The sequence below is a fragment of the Panthera leo genome, chromosome B3 (genome assembly GCF_018350215.1).
Source record: "Panthera leo isolate Ple1 chromosome B3, P.leo_Ple1_pat1.1, whole genome shotgun sequence".
Lineage (NCBI taxonomy): Eukaryota > Metazoa > Chordata > Mammalia > Carnivora > Felidae > Panthera > Panthera leo.
In genome coordinates, this window is record NC_056684.1 from 53,674,633 (window position 1) to 53,695,990 (window position 21,358).

Consider the following 21,358-nt stretch of genomic DNA (forward strand, 5'->3'; position numbering starts at 1 on the left):
GAAGAGGAAAAGATTTTTTAAATATGATTTTTTCTTCCTTAGAATGTATATTTGGTGCTTAAGCAAATGTGTGAGCAGTGAATTAGTCCCTTTGGGAGCCTCAGAGTTCCCCAGTTCTTGAAGAGCCCAGCTATATGATCAGGCCCAGTCAGTTGTTCCTGGCTGATGTGGAGGCTGGTGCTGAGGCTGGGGTAAGTATTTTACAGCTGATCAATAAGTTGATGAGGGAAAAAGATAGAGGCTTGGGCCATCATGCATGCATTTATATATGTATGTGGATATATGTTATTATATGTACATATATGAGTATTTAAAAGGAAATGCCACACAGGGGAAAAATTAAATTGTTTTTTTACTTAGAGAGTTAGAGATGGCTTTCTGGAAGAGGTGGACATTGGACTGAGTCTTAATGTATACAAGTGGCATAAAGCCTACTGAAAGGAAAAAAATGGCAACTCTAATTTGAATGGCAACATTTCAGAAAGAAAGAGAAGAGATGGAAAGCAAGGTATTCTGACCAGAGCTGAGGAGTTGAGCAAGGGGGGAAGAATGAAGTAGGATGGGGACGGCTAAGGGAGAAGTTTACATCAGATGCAGATGGAGATCCACATGCAGATTTCGGAAGACATAAATGACAGAGGGGAATTATTTACGGAACTTAAGAATCAAGTGTCTTAACTTGGATAAAAATGTTTTAAAGAAGTTTCCTCCTTGATATCCTGAACATCTGTAGCATTATTTATCAGACAAGCAGGCATGAGGAAATAGAAATGATTCTAGATACTTGCTGGTGATACGTGAGCCAAATAGCTTTGCTGTTAACATTGAATTAAACGCTGTCCCTGGCAGACAGGCAAGTAGGCAAATTTTGTATTACTTTCCCTGTTGAGCACATATGAATGTGTACTGGACTCCAGTGACTTGTTGAGAGAAAAGTCTTACCAGTCATGATACATCCATGGAGGCCGACCATAAGCGCAGCACTGTGGTACAAGGGCAGGGTGGTATAGATGACATCATCTTTCCTAACTCTGCTTGCAGTGGCAAGGCTAGCTCCATACCACAGGCGATAGTGATTGATCTTGGCAGCTTTCGGGAGACCTTTGCAAAGATACAAGAGAAGGCATGAGTGAGTCAGGATGGAATCATTCACAGACCAGTGGTCTGGAAGAGAGATCTGGCTTAGGAAAATCCATCATCCAGTGGTTAGAGAATGCAGAGGAGAGGGCCATGACTGGTTACATCAAGAGCCAGCAAATTTCTTATGTAAAAGACCAGATAGTCAATGTTTTAGGCTTTGCAGGGTCATACAACCTCTGTTAAAACTACTCAACTCTACTATTATAGCCAATAGCAGCCAACCACAGAAAGGAATGAATGCGGTTGTGTTCTGATAAAGCTCTATTTACAAAATCAGGTTGGGAGGGGCTGTATTTGGCACAAGACCATAGCTTGTTGACACCTGAGTTAGATGTAATTAGAAGAAAAAGGCATGAATGTCTATCAAATTTTTGTTTTGTGCCTACCACCTTGTAAGGTATTTTCAAATTTCGTTTAGTTCTCATAATTAACAAGGTAAGTAAAATTATATTCTTTAATCCACAGATCAGAAGGCTGAGATTCAGAGACATTAAATAGCTTATTCCATTCCCATCACTTTCCTTCATAATCACTTTTATGCATTCCTTAAGTATTGTTCTAGAATTTCTTTATATAAATATAAGCAAATATGAAGAGTTGCTTATTTGTTCTTGCCCTTTCTCCACCCAGGGGCACCTGGGTGGGTCAGTCAGCTAAATGTCCAACTCTTGATTTTGGCTCAGGTCTTCATCTCACAGTTTGTAAGTTTGAGCCCCGCCTCTGGCTCTGCGCTGACAGCACAGAGCTTGCTTGGAATTCTCTCTTTCCTGGGGTCCCTGGGTGGCTCAGTCTGTTGAGCGTCCGACTTCAGCTCAGGTCACGATTTCGCGGTCCGTGAGTTCAAGCCCCGCATCGGGCTCTGGGCTGATGGCTCAGAGCCTGGAGCCTGCTTCCGATTCTGTGTCTCCCTCTCTCTCTGTGCCTCCCCCATTCATGCTCTGTCTCTCTCTGTCTCAAAAATAAATAAATGTTAAAAAAAAGAAATTAAAAAAAAATTATTAAAAAAAAAAAAAGGAATTCTCTCTTTCCTTCCCCCTCTGCCTCTCCCTACTTTCTCTGTCTCTCTCAAAGTAAATAACCTTAAAAAATTCACACCTTTCTGCACTTTCTCCCCCTTCTACTTAGCAATGTATGGTAGAAAACTGTCCGCATTTATACAAAGAAATTTCCCTTATTTATTTATTCATTCATTTATTCTTCCCCTCTCTCCCTCCCTCCCTCTCTCTCAGTTGCATCAAGTCCTTTGTATGTTGCATTATAATTTATTTAACTATTTGGCTATTTCAAATGATGCTGTAGTGAATAGCCTAGTCCACATGGTAGTTTGCAGTATGAACGATGCTGTATTTGTAGGATAAACTTGCTGAAGTGAGATTGCAGGGTCAAAAGATAAACATCTTTTGTCATTTTGATAGGTATTGCCACATTGAGAGTTATGGGGGCTGTCCCCATTCACTCTCCCACCAGCAATATCTGGGTGTACCTGTTCCTCATAGCCCTGCCTAGGTATGCTCTCAAACGTTGGAATATTTGCCAGTCTGAAAGGTGAAAAATGGTATCTCAGTGTAGTTTCGGTATATTTGCAATTTCTTACATGTAATTTATGTCACTTTTTTGGTAAGACTGTATTAAAAGGATATATTTATATTGTACCGAGGGAAGGGTGCCTGGGTGGTTCAGTCAGTTAAGTGTCCGACTTCCACTCGCAGTTCGTGAGCTCAAGCCCCGTGACGGGCTCTGTGCTGACAGCTCAGAGCCTGGAGCCTACTTCGGATTCTGTGTCTCCCTCTCTCTCTGCCCCTCCCCTGCTCACAGTCTGCCTGTCTCTCTCAAAAGTGAATAAACGTTAAAATAATTATGTTGTTTCCCAGGGAAAGTCAGTTTAGTGGGGAGAGGGCACAAAGCCATTACTAAGGAGCTGGGGCTAGAAGTTAAGACCTGAGTGGGTAAATGGACGTTGTAAACAGGAAGATAGTTCTCTGCAGACTCAGACCCTCCCATATTTGATGGTGCCTTGATCGGTATTGCCTAAGAAACAGCCATTCATTATAAGGCAAAGCAGTATGTCCAGCACACTACCATAATTGTAAACACAATTCAAAATTCATTTTCTTTGACAGAGGGCCAGTGGCATTGTGTCAGTATCAATGCCCCATTCTACACTAATACGAAGACATAGAAGAAGGCATCAATAAATCAACTGTATCCATGGAAAAGAATTGTCTGGATAGTAAAAGCTCTATAGTATATTTTTAAAAATGAAATACATAGCCTTTGCTGCTTTGAAGTACTTTCAAAAATTTCCTAATTTAAGATTTTGTGTTAGTGAAGAAATACGAATGTTTGGTAGGTATTATATAATTTTGTGCTAAGGACTGTGAGGAACTTGGTTCTCCAACTGATTAAATGAGTTCTTTTATGTAATCTTTACCAGAGTAACTTAGTAAATATTTTACTCAGAGATAAGGAGAGAAGTAAATACACACCAAACCATTTATCTTCCAATTAAATATAAATTCTGAATTGCGGGATTAAATTAAGGAGTGTCCATTCTCTTTTCCTATAAAAAATTTTTTAAAAACATTTATTTATTATTGAGAGACAGAGAGAGACAAAGCACAAGCATGGGAGGGGCAGAGAGAGGGGGAGACACAGAATCTGAAGCAGGCTGCAGCCTCTGAGCTGTCAGCACAGAGCCCGAGACAGGGCTTGAATTTACCAACCATGAGATTATGACCTGAGCTGAAGTCGGAGGCTTAACCGACTGAGCCACCCAGGTGCCCCTCCATTCTCTTTTTCTCCCTAAAATGGGTTTTATATTTGACTGCTAAAACCTGCAGACCAACCTGCAGGTCTAATGTCTGGCATTAAGACAAGAACTCCTTGTCAGTAACCAAGGACTCCGTTTTTCTCAATCACTTCCCAAAGGTTACAATTAAATTTTACCATTCTATTAAGAAATGAGGGTAGAAGTCTCATATATTGAGGTACTATCTGTACATAGGGGAAGCATTTGGTTAACTATGTCATTCCACCATTCTGTTGGCATGCTAGGATATAACTGCCGGCAGATGGAAAAAGGATGGACATGCTTTGGGCATTGGTTTTAATATGCCATTCCCAATCTCCCTTCTTCATTTACTTAAAGAAAACACTAAGTGAAAGTGATTGTTGGGGAGGGGAAGGAAAAAAAAAAAAAAAAAAAAGAGGTTAGAGTGGGAGAGAGCCAAAGCATTAGAGACTGTTAAAAACTGAGAACAAACTGAGGGTTGATGGGGGGTGGGAGGGAGGGCAGGGTGGGTAATGGGTATTGAGGAGGGCACCTTTTGGGATGAGCACTGGGTGTTGTATGGAAACCAATTTGACAGTAAATTTCATATATTAAAAAATAAAAAAAATAAAAAAATAAATAAATAAAGACACTTGGGTCCAAATCCCAAAAAAAAAAAAAAAAAAAAAAAGAAAGTGATTGTATGAAGGGAAGTTGACATTCAGGTCTGAAAACTGGGAGAGCAGATGGGTGCCGAGGGCTTGTTAAGGTGAAGGAGGGAGTGTTTATAGGCTGGTGTTGAGATAAAAGGCTCAAAGGAAACCTTAGCTTTACCTGTAATCAGTTAGAGTGTTTTACAAGGAAACTCATGTGTGCGTTACCTTAAGTTAAAATTTTAATCAAAAGAAGATTCACATATTCAGTTTTCCAATATTAGTAATAATGGTCAGCATACTGGTACTGGCTTCCTGTCCTCCTTCTAACTATATCCCTCAGGCCTCATATTATTACATTTTCATGATGTTTTCCCTGGCCTAGATTAGGCAGACACCACATATCTGTTAAATGGAAGAACTGGGCAGTATTGTGGCAGAGAGGTCAGATTTATGAGCTGTGGAGTCAGCCTACCAAGGTGAATCTTGACACTTCTATCTGTCTTGAGAAGTTCTTACCCTCTCAGTTTCTGGATTGGTAAAATGGGAATAAGATTGGTATCTGTCTTAAGGATGGTAGAAGAATTGTATGAACATAGACCATAAAGCTCATAGGAGAGTGGATAGTGCATTCTATCTTTAATACTGCATGTTCTATATAGCAATGTTCCAATAACACTGTTAATTGGCAGTGTTTTCTCTTAGTGGCTCATAAAGTTATGGTGCAGCTTACAGTTGAAGATATCCTCGACTGGATGAAATACACTATTTTAGGTCCTGGGCTGCACCAAGTCAGTGTTGCATGGGAAGATAGCGGTAAAAACATTTATGTAAAATACAACCCCATTATTGTCCTAATGTCTTCTTTAGTCCCATCAATAATTGGTTATACATTATGTGTGGACTTGGAATATAATATAATAAAAATCCAACAATCATTTAAAACTTCCAAAAACCTATTCAGTGCCAAATTTCATCCATCCTCACAATTATTTTTGTATTTCTTGCTTAACCAATTTATCTGTTCTACACACCAACTAGGGGGAAATATGTGTAGCCTGGGCAAACCCAAATAGGATTATATGCTATGAAATAAGATCAGTTCCCACAGGTGAAAGAGCTAAATCCTCTAAGTATTAGTTATTGGGTAAGTTTTGCCAAAGGAAAAGACCATTTGAAAACCTAACCCAACCTTTAACTCCTTCAGGATAGGTCCATTTCTTTGAGAATCCTCTCTTTATTTTTACCTGTGGTTCCAGAAGTATAAATGTATAAGGCAGGACTGGAAAAAGTGACTTCAGACCTCCACGACTCTGGAATAGGTTCTGTTGACACTTCATCCACTTTGTCCAGTAAAGATTCAACCCCATCCGTGTTAGAAGTTCTGCTCACATAATAGATGGACACATTATCTTTTTTCAGGCTTGGTAGCACCTCTTCCACAGCTTCTTGTAGTTCTTAATAAGGAAAAAAAAATCCAAACACATAAAATTAGTCCACTTTAAAAAGTTCTATAATAAGCCTCACAGTAATTGTTTTTGGCATAATTTTTGCTGAACTGTGTAGACATGACAAGTGGAGCTTATAGTCACGTGATATTAAACATGGAATTTGCTACATGTGAAAAATATCACAAGATTTCAAAGTTTGAGGGAAGGCTATGTTTTAATGGTTTCATAAGCGGCAGAGAGTTGGTTGAAATCTGTACAAACAAATGGACACGTGGATAAAAACCAAGATATATAAGCATATAACTTATAAGCATGTCTGGTATACATCTCAAAATACTCCAGAAATGAATTTGGTTATTCCTAATATATGTGTCCCCTAGTGATGAAAAAGAAAAAAAGAAAATTTTAAGGTAGGAGACGAGGAATGAAAACAAGGCAGCCATGCTAACTAAGATGATAGAAGTGAACTTTATATAATATATATGTGTGTATATATATATACATATATATATACACACACACACATATATATATTAATGTTTATTTTTGAGAGAGAGAGAGAGACAGAGCACAGTGGGGGAGGGGCAGAGAAAGAGGGAGACACAGAATCTGAAGCAGGCTCCAGGCTCTGAGCTGTCTGCACAGAGCTGACGCAGGGCTTGAACCCATGAACTGCGAGATCATGACCTGAGTCGAAGTCAGATGCTTAACTGACTGAGCCACCCAGGTGCCCCAACATATATATATATATATATATATATATATATATATATATATATATATATATTTTTTTTTTTTTTTTTTTTAACGTATCAGTAACAAATAGTTCCCCAAGGAAGGTTCAGCTTATCTGAGAAATAACCTCCAAATTTCATAAGCACATTTTCTGGTATGAGAAAAAAAACAGGACTGATTAGCATGTTTTTCAAACCATAGGGCACAGTACAATAGTGGGTTTTTAAAATCATTTGAAGTGACCAGCATTAAAAAAAATTAAAATAGAAGGAAATATAAATTTTCAGAGTGTATCACACAAAGTAAGAGGGAAGTATCAGTTTTTTTAAAAATTTGTTTCAGTTATGTGGGTGCCTGGGTACTGGGCCACAGACAAATATATTTTTTACTATAGGTCAATGCGAAAAAAACCTTCATGTTTGCTACTTGATTTATGTGCCCTTAAATCACAAGATGAGATGACCTTTAAGCTTACTTATCTTGAACTTGTGATAGCTGAGGTGAATATACTTAATAGGAAGGTGACTCAATACCGGAAGGAATTACTTTGGGGAGGCTATACCTAATGCATCCTATATACTTTGTTTTTCAGATGTTTATATATGATGTCTCCATCAAAACAAAAAATATCATCTGGACAGATGCATTAAAAAAAATTTCAAAACATTTTAACCAGAGGACTCATGCACCTGGTAAAAATCAATCAAAGAGTACAAAAGAGTCTATAATAAACATCAACAGTCCCTTACCCCATCCCTCTTAACAACTAAACCTGCTGCCTAGAGGCACAATCACTTTTCATTTTTTTTAAACCTGTGTCTTGTAACAGTCACTTGTCTGACACCAAACAATGTGCTTTTCCTGCTACCTTGGGACCTATCAATTTTGATCCCCACCCTTGTTTTACCCTTGTCCACTCCCAACAGTTACTATCTCCACTTTATGTTGTCTAGGTTAATAGTATGTACATCTATTCTGAGGCTATAATTCCATCTTCCCAGCTTTGTTTATGGGTTGGTTCTAGAAGCTGAACACCAATAATCAGGATCAACAAGATTATAACTATGTGAATATTATTCACTGCAGAAGTAACACACTTATAGTATAGTATGATTATATCATACTTCCTGAGTTTTCTCCTGGAATTTCTATTGGCTATCATTCTTTTATTATTATTTATTATTATTTATTTTATTTTTAGAAAGAGAGAGAGAGAAAGTGTGCACACGTGAGCGCTCAAGTTGGACAGTGGCAGAGAGAGAAAGAGAGAATCTCAAGCAGGTTGCACACTAGCACAGAGCCCGATGCATGCTCAATCTTAGGACCATGAGATCATGACTTGAGCCGAAATCAAGAGTCAGATGCTCAACTGACTAAGCCACCCAGGCACCCCTGGCCACCATTCTTCAATAAACTATTTGCCTCAAATATTTTTTTAACCTCCATCAGATCAGCTTCTCCTCCTTTTGGCCCCTTGAACTTTCGTTCTCCCTTTCTACTCTTTTAACAGGTTCCTTCAGCACTTCAAAATATTAACCAAAAATATGACTGTTATAAAAACACCCCATTCCTTGCCACTGCCTTGGTCCAGATCCTCATTATTTCCTACTTTGATCATCCCATTAGCCTCCTGATCAATCTCCTTATCTCTAATCTTTCCTTGCTTCCAACTGATCAGCTACACTATGGCTTCTTGTTACTGCCCTGTTCAGAATCTTTCAATGGCTGCTCATCCTTTGTGGTGAGTCCACTCTCCTTATGCAACATGTGAGGTCCCGAGCTCATTCACAGTCTAACCTCTGGGGACTTTTCTGATGTCATCTCTTAGTACCATCTCTTGTCCCCTTTCCTTTAACTACACTGATCTATGTGAATGGAATGTACCCATATCCTCACATCTCATGGCCTTTGTCCAAATGGTTTTACCTGCTTTGAGTGCCCTCCTACATCTGGGTCACCTGGAAAACTCCAGCTCACCCTTCAAGACTCACCCTTGGTGACACTTCTCTCTGTTGCCTTCCCTCCCTCTACAAAGTGAGGTGCTCCCACAGGGGCCTGCATATACTTCTGGCAGAGTAGTTAGTACATAGTACAACTTGATCGTTCTTTTTCTCCTCTATTAGTGAAAACTTTGAGATTAAGGATCATAACTTAATCCTCTTCACATAGTCAACAGTAGTGAGTGCTCAACAAGTGCTTGTAATTCAAAGAATGTGCACAGAGGATTGTGTTTGTGTGGAAGAGACAGAGGAATAAACTAAAGTTGTTGATTTAAAAAATTTTTTTTAACATTTACTTATTATTGAGACACAGAGAGAGACAGAGAATGAGCAGGGGAGGGGCCAAGAGATGGGGAGACACAGAGTCAGAAGCAGGCTTCAAGCTCCAAGCTGTCAGCACAGAGCCCAACATGGGGCTCGAACTCACAAACTATGAGATCATGACCTGAGCTGAAGTCGACACTTAACCAACGGAGCCACCCAGGCGTCCCTAAAGCTGTTGATTTTAAAGGATGCAGATCTTACAATACTATGAGTTGATAAACCTCTAATAAAATATAATGCACAACGAAATAATTATTCTTGCGTACAAGGGCCCAGACCAATAAATTAAAAATGACAACAACAATTGCTACTTCAAGAATGAAGAAATCTCCTCCCTCTTTCCCTTCCCTCCCTCCCAACCTCCTCTGAGGCTATATACTTAAATACCGTGTTATAAGTTACCTGGATTAGTCTTTCTTTTCTCCCTCCCTCTTTCCCAACATTTATTCAATATCTATCTAAAGGGTGCTCCCTATGTACCAGGCATGGTTCTAAGCACTGGATATAACAGTGAACAAAACTGATACTGTCCCTGTTTCTATAGAGCCTAATGGGGGAGGAAATCATCCATTAAAATAGGGTGTCCTAGGTGTCACAATAGGGGTTATGATGTTTGGGGAGGAACACAAAGAGAGCCCAGAGGCAGGATCATCTAAATGGAGACCTGAAAGATAAACAGGAATTGGCAACAAGTTGAAGATCAACTGAGATTGGCTGTGCCTGTTTCTAGCAGAGGGAACAGCTTATGTAAAGGCTAGGGGGCACACAACATGGTACCAAAGTAACTAAGAGGCTAAAGCTGACTGGAGTGTAGAACAGGAGGGAAGAAGGTTGGAAGAAGAGGCTGGGATGGGGGCAGGGCCCAAGTCCCTGGTGTAAGTCAGGCAAATGGACTGTGTGGAAGACCATGATAAATTTTTCAGCATGAAATTTACATTCCATTTTTTAAAAAAGGAAAAAGAAAATGTAATTAAGCAGGTGTCATGCTTGATTACAGTTCAAGCAATTTGGTGTCATATATCTTCTACTACATTCATCTTCCTACCCTACCAAACATTTAGTTTGTGATACCTTTCGGAGAAGGCATCTCAGCTGTAGGGAAGGCCGCTGACCTTGCCCAACACAATTTCCCTACATGTCCTCTGGGCTGCTGGTGTACAATTAGCATTTGGGCATTGACCTGAGGGTCCAGTGACTCACCAACCATATTAGACACACCTAACATGTCCAATTGTAGCAGCCTTTCTTCCCCTAGAGATGCTGCTATAAAACTGAAATTTGAAAGGAAATTCTGGAAGTGAATATCAGTTATTAACTATCTCTTTGTTATTTAGTGTCTTTCCTTAAGCTTTTTATGACTACATTTGGACATACATGTTTTCCCCTTCACAGATTTTTTATGTAGGGTGTGTGTGTGTTAATTCTTACCATAAAGTCTGCTTACTTAAAAGTGGCAATCTGCTTCCGATTCTATGTCTCCCTCTCTCTCTGCCCCTCCCCCGTTCATGCTCTGTCTCTCTCTGTCTCAAAAATAAATAAACGTTAAAAAAAAAAAAATTAAAAGTGGCAATCAACCAGGATACAAAAGCTCAAATAATTCTACTTGGCACAGGTTGAGTTGCTGGGAACTCTGGGTTTTGAGATTTACATGCAGGAATGTTCTTGGGAATGACATCTGTGAGGCTGTAAGAGGAGCGGACTGGATAGAGGGAAAGTTGAACAGTGATGCAGTCACATAGGGGACTCGCTCAACTGATCCTCTGATCCTATGGGGACTCTGGGCCTGGGATGGCCCTTCAGGATTGTTCCAAACTAAGGAAAGTGGGCTATACTTTCACCCCTGCCCATGAACCAGTCACTGGATGCAGGAGGCAGGGGTGGTGGGGGGGGAGGATAGTGCTTAACCTTGGGCACAGTGGCTCTTTTTAAGCAAGGGCAAATCCTGGAAGTGGTCTCAGCTGAGAACTTTAGCTGCCAATGCTCCCAACAGATAAGGAATGAGCATCTCAGTCCTGAGAGGGGATTTGGGTAGTCTATCACAGCATCCACTATACATTGCATCCTTACTGATAGCAAAGCCCTTTTATTTTTCATTTGTATAGACCAATTTGTAGAGTAGCTTTACACAATTTATGTCATAATTTTCACAAGAACCCTGTGATAAAGATACAGTAACCCAATTTCTACAAATGGGGACAGAAGCTCAGTGAGTCTATGTATGAAAAGACAGATACAAAATGAACAGAAATATACTGGGTTTATAGGATTCCTGTCTCCTTATATCAGCCACTCAGGTTAAAGTTTTGAAAGACGGCTTTACTTTTTAGAAGATGCTGCCTATTTGACTTTCTGCTCAGTACTTGTTAAATGAAGCATGTGGAATCTGCCTTTGAAGAGTACTACTGACAATCTCTTGTTCATGTTCTTTGAAAAGCATAACCTTGAGCTTTATTAAAAGCTTGGGTGTGAAAAACAGTATTCACAGAAAGTTATCTCAGTGGTGTAGAGCAGACCTGTTGATTCCTCAATGGTCTGGTTTTAAGCCATGGATTGAAATAGAACTTCAGAGAAAGCAGTGCATACTGGAGTGATGGAAAATTGAGTGATTACCACATTTCTCCTCCCTTCCTTAAAATCTATCTTGTTAAAAGAAAAAAAAAGAAAAGAAATCAAGATAGCATATGAAGTTTCTCTGCTTTTTTTTTTTTTTTAATAAAAGAAGAAGAAATTTATGAATACCTGGGCCCATTCTTAGAAAGTGGGGAGAGAGGGCAGGTGGCGAGCTGAACCAATCTTCACCACTGAGCTGGTAAGATGCTACTGGCTAACTCTGCAGCTTTCTGCTAGGAAAGGCATTTAATCTAGAGGCTTGTTCTGCTACTCCATTGCCTCATTGAATGGGTATCTGACAGAGTTAAATCAAACACCCCAGAAATGCTTATCAATAAAGTGGGACCTGGAAAGGAGGCAATGAAAGGAAACGTGTTTTGATCAAAGTTCTAGGATGATTGTGAAATGGTTGGCAGATGGGCAAGTCAGGATTGGAGGCTTTACCTTTTCTTCATTCAAAAAGGCACCTGAAACACAAACTGGTTCTTGACAGCCCTTGGAGACAGTCTGAAAACAGCCTTTCAAATGCCATTTGTGGGGCGCCTGGGTGGCGCAGTCGGTTGAGCGTCCGACTTCAGCCAGGTCACGATCTCGCGGTCCGTGAGTTCGAGCCCCGCGTCGGGCTCTGGGCTGATGGCTCGGAGCCTGGAGCCTGTTTCCGATTCTTTGTCTCCCTCTCTCACTGCCCCTCCCCCATTCATGCTCTGTCTCTCTCTGTCCCAAAAATAAATAAAAAACGTTGAAAAAAAAAATTTAAAAAAAAAATGCCATTTGTAACTGTGATTTTGCATTTTTGGCATCGGCAGTTTGGAATTAATCACATTTAAGAACCCATTGTCTGGTCTGTACATCGACAAGCTACGGGTTAGAACACCTTCAGATAGAGGCGTGCATTCACCTCTTCCCCTCCCCCCACAAAACAAATTGCCCTGAGGTCAGAAAGATGTTAACCAAGGTTAAGTCTCACCAGCAACAAGTAAATCTTTAACAGGGGAATACATATTCATATTACCTTTGTGTAGTTATATATCTTCTTAATGTTATTTTAAAGTTCTTACTTAAGCGAACTCTCACTTTCTAAATAGTCCCAGAATCAAGCATAATTCTTTGTCATGAAGTTACCCAGTCATACCAGGACTTACATAATTGTTATCATTTAATATCCACAAGCAGCCATGTCACCTTTCTACTAGCTATCTACTTCCCTATTTTTCTCAAGAGGCTGTAGGAAGGTCTTTTTAGAATACTGGCCACTTACACTCAATGTGCAGAATAATCTGAATTCTATCCTTCTTCAGATTCAATAACATTAACGTCTGATTTAAAGTTGTTTTGCTTCTACCCTTCTTGTTTCTAAGGAGAAAGAATTGCTGGCCTTCCCAAATATGCTAGCAAAGTGCTAGTTTATTTTGATGGAGATGTACAACCACCTGCCTTGCAACCTTTAGTTATGAGCAGGGTAAGAAGAAAAATTTTAGAGAATGTCTTTAAGCTAGCTCTCTGTTCAGACCTTGGGCTGCTTGAGATCTCAGCCCTTGAGTACATTATTATTTGATGTCTCCGTTTTTGTCCTCCACTATCCTATGCACAGACCCTCCCTACTATGGTCCCAGCCCATCCTATGCTCATGACCAGCTCCCTCTCTGGCAATGAGACCCCAGGAGAGCACCTCTCTCCTACAGCCAACTGCCAGAGGTGAACTGGGAGGTAAGCAAATCTGGTAGGGTGAGGCTGGGCCTGGGAGACTGGATCTAAATGGATTTTCTCAAATCAGGATATATTTAACTTTTTTACATCATTTTTCATGTCCTCATGCCAACCCAATGGTTCTTATGCTTCAGAGAAGAAAGCCTATTGCAACCAACCAGAATAATGGAACTCATTAATTTGACAAACATTTATTGAATGACTACTATATGCTAGGTATTGCTAGGTCGTTATTCAAAGATATATGAGAGAATTCTAAGCCTTTGAGATAATTAAAGTCCAGTGAAGCAACTCATCTAAGCTTTTCCTTGTACAACTCAGGAGAGAAGTGGAGATCAGATTATCTCTATGCCTTGATCCTTGATTAAAGTTGGCACTGGAAAATTAATCCCCTTCATGGAAGTGAGGCCTCTGCCGTTGGCCATTCTTTGAATTCCCTGAGTCCTTATTTTCTCTACAGTAGAGTCCCTCCAGTAAACAGCCTTTAAAAACTACCACTATTGTCCTTACATAGCAAAACTCTAATGAAGCATCTGTGTTATGAACCTGATGAAAACAGCCTCTGGGGCTCCTCTTGCCTGGAATCCCTTCTCCCCTACTGCACTTGCCCAGTTCAGTGTCAATGCCTCCAGGAATTTTCACTCTCTGCTCATCCCCTGCCTCTACCCACCCCCAACGCCCAACTCTGTAGTTCTTTCAGCATACTTATCACATTCTTCTGGATATCACGTTCACAGACATTTGGGTATGTGGCTTAGTTCTTTTACTGGACTGTAACATCCTTGAAGTAATTCATCTTATTTTCTCCCTGTCCTTTTGTGGCAACTAGCTTGTACCTTGTGGGGACTCTCTACCTGGTGGTTTTTATATCATCTGCTTTTCTAAACCTAACCTCAAAAGTTTGTGCTACAAGACTTGATTACAGACCTAATCTCTGCAGTCCCTGACCTCCCTCACACAAAGCCTGAGATACTATGCAGGCAAGTAGTATTTAAATCCCTCCTGAATTGGTAAAAAAGATCACTGCGATACTTTCTTAGGAACCAAAAGGTAAAGTAATAGGTTTAAGAGAGTCTTCCAGTTACTAAGAGATTAAATCGTCTCTTTTCTCAGGCAACTAGAAATTGTTGGGGATTTTCTTGAAAGGATCATCCCCTTTATATAAGTTGGCTGCCTTTAAATTGTCCCCCCTGCATCTTAAACTTTTATACAAGGCCTTCATTTTTTGGATTATTTTATCCAAAATAATGTGTAAGTTTCTTGGTTCCCCATGAGTCAATGGACATCTCATCTTTCTGTGACACTACACTAGCTGCCTAGCTTGCCTCCCTTTCCTCAGTTACGAAATGTAGGCGAAGAGCAGAGGATGCTCAATCCGTTCCAGCTCTAAGACTACAACCATGCAGAGAAAGGTAGCACGATGCAGGGAAATTCGTGGTCTTTGAAGTTGGCTGGAATTTTAAGCTTCAGGTTTTTCAACTCACAGGAGGTAATAATATGTTATCTCTTAGGGTAATAAAAGCACCTGGCATAGGGGTTGGCATGCAAAGGCATTCCAGAAAGGTGAGGCGTCCTGGCTCCCTACTTCTTCATGTTTTTCGGCTCACAGCTGGTTGGTCCTCCCCTGACCAACAGAGTGAGAAGCAACTCCTAGTCCTTGACTGCAGCGACAAGCTTTCTAGGAAAGGAAAACCAACAGTCCTGTGGGGAATGGGCTCTCGGTTTCTTCCTGGCCTGGTCACCACTGGGGCATGGAGGTACCATTTCAGGTCTTGTTGAAGTGTGGCAGGAGGGAACTACAGAACCAACGGTCGCTTTGGTTATAGATGTAATGGGGGCTGACGAGGGCACTGCAGCAGATCCCCAAAGTCTTCTTGGGGAGCAGGTGGGGTAACCTTCTCTGCAGTGAGAATCCAGAGAGGCTAACAGCATTTGAGAGCCCGAAGCAGCCGGGAAGACCCTCTATTAGAGGAGGACACCACGGGACAGGAAGGGAAAATGACTTTCTTGTGATCATGTAGCCAATCAAACAGCAGAGGTGAGAACATTCGGGATCCTCTGGAGTTCACACTCAAGACTCTCTGCATTTTAATGCCCATGTTGTCGGTTTTGGTTAAAAGCCTGGACTCTAAAGATAGACAGCTCTGGTTAACCCCTCTCCTCAGCTCTACAACCTGGGACCTAAGGCTTCACGGTCCTCGGTGGTCTCACCTACAAAGCCCGATAGTAAGCCCTGTGTTATGTGAGGATTAAAAGCAACACTATGTACTGCACGGTGCTTAACACAGTGCCTGAAAGAGCTTCCACAACGGCCTGTTTTAATGACCATTAGCGTCTTGAGGAAGGGTTGCCATCCCCTCCCTCTACACTGCCAGTTCGGACCTGAAGTTCCCTTTCCAACCCCCTATACCATGCAGTGGCTGGTCTGTCAAGGTGCGGGGGAGCCCACTGCCAGGGCGGTCGGTCCCCGGGCTCACCTGGTGAGACCAGTAGCACCTTCGCGCCGCAACACTGGAAGCAGTGCAGCAGGGACTTCGCGCGGATGTTGGAGTTGAGGCACGACATGGCACAGCCCAGCTTGGCCAGCCCCAGCCCCAGCCACACGTAGGCTGGTTCGTTGCTCATGAAGATCGCCACGCAGTCTCCCTGGCGCAGGCCGACGTGGTCGTGCAGCGTCCGCGCCACTTGGTTGCTGCGCCGGTCCACCTGCGCATAGGTGAGCGTCTCGTCACGGAAAAGCAGGAAAGGCTTGTGCGGGCTCTGGCGCGCTTGTTCCAGAAACTTGTGTAGGACCGTGCGCACCGGCCGCTGCTGCCCGTAGCTGCGCACTCGCCGGGCCACGCGGGCCAGGCACAGGAAGTAGCCCACGTCCTGGAAGAAGTAGGGGCAGCAGAAGTTCACCAGCAGCGGCAGGAGCAGCAGCCCCGCCAGAGCCGTGTACAGGGCGGGCAGCATGACGGCGACGGGGCCCCCAGTCCCCGCGAGGACAGGAGGCGCACTCCGGGCGTGCAGCGCGGCGGCGGGGAGGGCTCCTCGCGGACGGCGGGCGGGCTGCGCAGGGGGCGCGCGGCGAGGCTGGGGCGGCGGCGGAGCACCTGCGCTGCCGGCACCAGCGCGGGCTCTCTGTTAAGTGGAGCGACGTGTGGACTGCCGGGGTGACAGGAGGGACCCGCCGGCCGAGCCCGCCCCCTGGTGGGTGTGCAGCTACCTGCGCGCTCGGCCCTGTGGTCTTCCCCCGGCGGGGAAGGAGGCTTTGAGGCGCTCCGCGCGCCGCCGGCGGTCTGCGTTGTGACCCGAGTACCTTCCACCTCGGAGCCACGGTTTCCTTGTCCGAATGCTGATGACAAGAGGCACTTAGCGGCTGTTAAGATTAGAGGAGATAACGTAAGCGTCGCGCTATTCACTGCCACCACTAGCAGGGTGCCTTATATAAACGACTTGCTGTTACCAGTGAAGCGCTTTGTAAATGTGAGTCCGGTTATTTATTAGCAACGGGTACCAGGCGCCACTGCCAAATTAGAATCCCATCTCTCCCTTCTTGGGCCCAGGGGCTTTCCGCTTGGTGTCTTGTCAGATTTGCACCCTCCCCCGCAGCCCAATTGCCGGGCCGTCTCCTGTGGCGAGGATTTCACGGTTGAACAGAGACACCCAAGACTGTCACCTCCACCTCACCCCAGTCCTTGGGCTGTAGGTGAGGACGGGACACTGTAATCCTAGTCGGGCCCCGCCGGGTCCAGCTAGCCCAGATTGGGTGTGAGGGAGCGCCACACTCTGCCAGCTGAAACCAAGCTCCGGCGGTTTTGGACATGTGTGTGTTTGACTTTTAATATTTGGTTCTACGTGATTCTTGTCTCCTGTATGTTGAAGATTCTCAACTAGTGTCAGCCCACTTCAACAGACATTTACTAAGGGGCTTCGTCAGAGAACATTACAACACAGAGCAAATTAAGGAAACACTTGCATTTCTCAAAAGCCATTTATTTATTTTTATTTTTATTTTTATTTTTTTAGTGTGACCCTCTTTTTTAATTTCCCTTAGTGCTGCTTCTATGGAGTGAATGCTTGCTGCTTGCTACTGAGGAGGGTGGGGATCTAGGTAAAGCACTATTCTGCTTCCTTCCTCTCCTGCCTTCCCGCATTTATCTTCTTATTCTTAGGAGATAACCACAAGTAATGAACGTTTCCTCCTGTCAGACACTGTGCTAGGGGCTTCCCTGTAATATGTTTCTGGAGCGTCACAGTCACCTGAAGGTGGCACTTTCAGGCTCATTTACAAATAGGTAAATTAAGACAGCGAGTAAGTGACTCATGAGTTTTGAAACTGGTATCTGGCCCCAGGGCCCTCCCTTAGCAACCACATTATGCTGCCCTCTTATTCTCCAAGTTTCTATCCATGTTCTTTGGCAATCTTTTCTTTGCTTTTTTCACAATCTTCCCCTCCTCCATTTTCTAAGCCCCCTCTTTTTATCCCTGGGACCTGCTCAAACAACACTTTCTTTACCTTTCCCGAGTCTTTCATGGCAGATCCAGCTACCAGCTAGTGACTGGTTGCATCATTTCCCTGGGAATGGGGTGGGGGCCTTGGTTATCCCTGAGGAGTAGGCCGTAGTGTTAATCAAAGGAGGGGTCAGGACAGAAATCATTCTTGTGGCACTGCTTCTTTCATGCGGAAGCTCAGAGCCACCCCCCCCCCCCCCCAAATGCTTATTTATCTTAGAGAGAGAGAGAGAGAGAGAGAGAAAGAGAGAGAGAGAGAGAGAGAGAGAGAGAGAGAAGGGAATGGAAGATCTGAAGTGGACTCTGCACTGACAGCAGAGAGCCCGATGCTGGGCTCCAACTCACCAACTGTGAGGTCAGATCATGACCTGAACCAAAGTCCAATGCTTCACCAACTGAGCCACCCAGGCACCCTAGAGCCAGCCCTCTCTTTATGTCCTCATGCCACCTCTGTCCCTTCATGGCCGGTCACTTCGGGAGCCTCCTAGAACCCTCTTGTCATGTCTTCGAATAGCTACTTTCTAGAGTGCTAGATCACTGCGAATGACCCCTTTCTTCTCTCTTATGCTGAGGATCACTTCAGCCTTGTGCATCAGTAGTCTTTCAGTTCAAGTGAAAGAAAACAAGACCCAAACTGGCTTGCATAGAAATAAGAATTTTAGCAGTAACTTCAGAGTCCAGGGGTAGAGTAGGCTTTGGAGAAGCCTTCATTGGTGGCTTTGGTGCTAGGACCTGGACCCCATTTCTCTTTCACCGTTGTTCCACCACCTCTATTCTCACATAGTCTCTCCCCTCATGATCCAAAGATGCTTGCCAACCAACCCCTTCGGACTACATGCTTGCTTCCCATGTCAACTCCAGACAGAAATGTGAGAATCTTTTTCTTAGGAGGTCATCTATCTATCTATCTATCTATCTATCTATCTATCATCTGTCTAATTGGGTTATATGCCCATCCCCAGACCAATCTCTGTGGCCTGGGGAACAGAAATGTTGATTTCTTTAAGCCAATCAAGGCTCACCCATGGAGCTGGGGTAGAGTCAGTCCTATATATCTTGGAGCTCTTCTTCCCAATGATTCTAGCTTTCAGCCTGGGCTCCACCGTGCACTACCACCAGGCTAATAGTGTTCCTGGAAATACTGCTGTCATCTTATATCTCCACTGCTTAGTCATCTTCAGTGGCTCCCCATTGCTTCCCATCTTCTCCAGCTGTTATATACAAACAGCATGTTTTAATACACCTAGGCTGGAGCTGAACACGTGTTCTGGGTCCTGGCTGGCGCCCTTGAGGGTGGAGAAGATCAGTAGGTTACACATTCTAGGAACCTCTGCTGGGAAATGCTGGTTTATAAATGAAGTTCAGATTTTATTTTCTCACTCTTCCTAATCTGACTTGAACTTTCACTGCACTCAATAAACATTTATTGAGTTGCCACAATAAGCGGAACATCGCCAGGCACTAAATATTTGAAAATGGACCCAAACTTCATTCCAACTACTCCTTTTCAAAAACACTTTATTTTAGTACGTCTGGTCTACACCCTCTTCCCCTCCACCCCCACCTCCAAAACTGCCCTGCACGTTTCTCTCTCTGTGGCTTTATTCTGGCTTCTTTCAAATACCTTGAACTCTCTTCCTCTAAACCCCAACGCTTCTTTAAGGCAGTGGTTTAGAGATGTCTGAATTTCCCAATCCAGTAGCATTTCAAAACAAAGTTAGGAACCCAAAATAAAATACCAACTTTTACATTTTTCAAGTAAAAACAGCTCCCTGCCCACCAACTACAGCCTGTTTTTATTCTTATTTCATAAAGGAATACCACTTTTAGCACTAAAAAATAAGGTATAACTGAACCAGACACTTACAAATGGTTAATTTTATACCAAGTATATTTTACCACAGAAATATACAAAGAAGGAAAAAATACACACAAAAGGGAGAAAGGATTCCAGAAAGGATGAAGATAAAACTAAAACATACAAAAAAAGATAGAAATTAAAATATTTTTAAATGTAGAAAAATACTTTTATTTTGTTTATTATATACAACTTGTTTCTATGCAAGTGTGTCCATTTAGAAATATACATTCAACAGTGAAGTATCAAGTATACCCAAATCTTGGGCTTTGATATAACTTCGGATTGTTTCAGCACTGAGACCTCAAACACAGAACTTGTCCACCCCAGTGCCCTTACTCAGTGCCCCCACCTCTCCGATGCCCCACACCCACTGAGCCTGCCAGCTACCTTCACTCAGATCTAGTTCTTCAAGTCTAGTCTTTTCATGGCCATCTTTCTGTGCAGCCTCCTGGACCCCTTGTTTCCTTAAACTTTCTACCCAGAGTGCCAGGTCACCGCAAATGCCCTCTCTCTTCTGTCCTATTGTGAGACATGGCCAGAGGAGGTCAGGGGATAGACACAAATACTGGGGAGTGCATATTGGCACCTTCTAACCTTGGTGAAGACTTCTCTCCTGCTCACCCCACTCATCCATCTCTGCTGATGTCTCGCAGAAGGCCTGTCAGCGGCAGTTCCCAACTCCCTTCAAAGTCCGCAACCCCAACCTCAAATGTGGGTGGTCTCTCCTCCTATTTTAGGGAGATGAAGTAGCCCACTGGTTCTCAAACTTGATGGGGATCAAGTTACCCAGACAGCATGCTGAAATGCAGCCTGCTAAATTTCTGATTCAGTAAGGCTTGGGTGGGGTCCGAGAATTCACGTTTTGAAGAAGTTACCAGGCTGCTGGTCCAGGGACTACATTCTACCTCCTTAGCCCAGTTGTTTCCCAACTGCTCAGCAGAACCCCAGGACTGCTGAGGAGCCAGTGAGGAGAACTCCTTGCAGAGCCTGGGAAAGGCAGTCTGGGATCCTACCCTAGCTCATCAGAGCAGTTCCACATATGTCCGTTTTACTTATTGGACTTTCCTGTAGACCTCACATGACCAAAGTTTTCCAAAAACACTTTCTTTCAAATCCTCCAGCCCATGAGGATCTATCCCTTGTATTGAACTTATAAACCTACAGCTTGGCTTTTGATTTTGTGTCTGTTAGTTTTGCCTTCCCAAATAGAATTCAGCTTTCCTCAATGAAGTCATAGAAAACAGCATGAGACTTGAAGTCAGAGGACCTCAGTTCAAATCCTTATCCATCACATTTTGGCTGGGGACCTTTAGGTGAATTCCCTGAACTCTCAGGGTACCTTGTGTTAATTTTGTAGGCCTTGAGGTACCTAATGCATGGGGACTAACGTTGACAAAAGTGTGTAACTTATGAAGCCTGCTGTTTTGTGACATCACTTAGTGTAAATAGGAATTTTGTCATTGATTCGTTTAATGGCTTATGAGAAGGTTTATCTCCAATCGTGTTGTCTGCCATGAATCAATCACTTTGCTTGAAATGAGGGGTGCCTGGTATCCTGTGGAGTACCTGGCATGGTAGCATTTGGGGACAGATGTACAGGATGTGTAGGT

The 21,358-nt window shown here is 43.0% G+C and overlaps 1 protein-coding gene across 1 annotated transcript in view; it reads right to left on the reverse strand.

Annotated features, from left to right (window-relative positions):
• SLC27A2 (solute carrier family 27 member 2) overlaps positions 1-16,584 on the reverse strand; it is a 44,266-nt gene extending 27,682 nt beyond the window's left edge. Inside the window, exons 1-3 of the mRNA XM_042942062.1 lie at positions 15,868-16,584; positions 5,811-6,020; positions 943-1,101 (exon numbers count right to left, since the gene is read on the reverse strand). Coding sequence (XP_042797996.1) covers positions 943-1,101; positions 5,811-6,020; positions 15,868-16,345 — 847 coding nt within the window. The 5' untranslated portion in view covers positions 16,346-16,584. The remainder of the gene's footprint in view (positions 1-942; positions 1,102-5,810; positions 6,021-15,867) is intronic.
• Between the last annotated feature and the right edge of the window lie 4,774 nt (positions 16,585-21,358).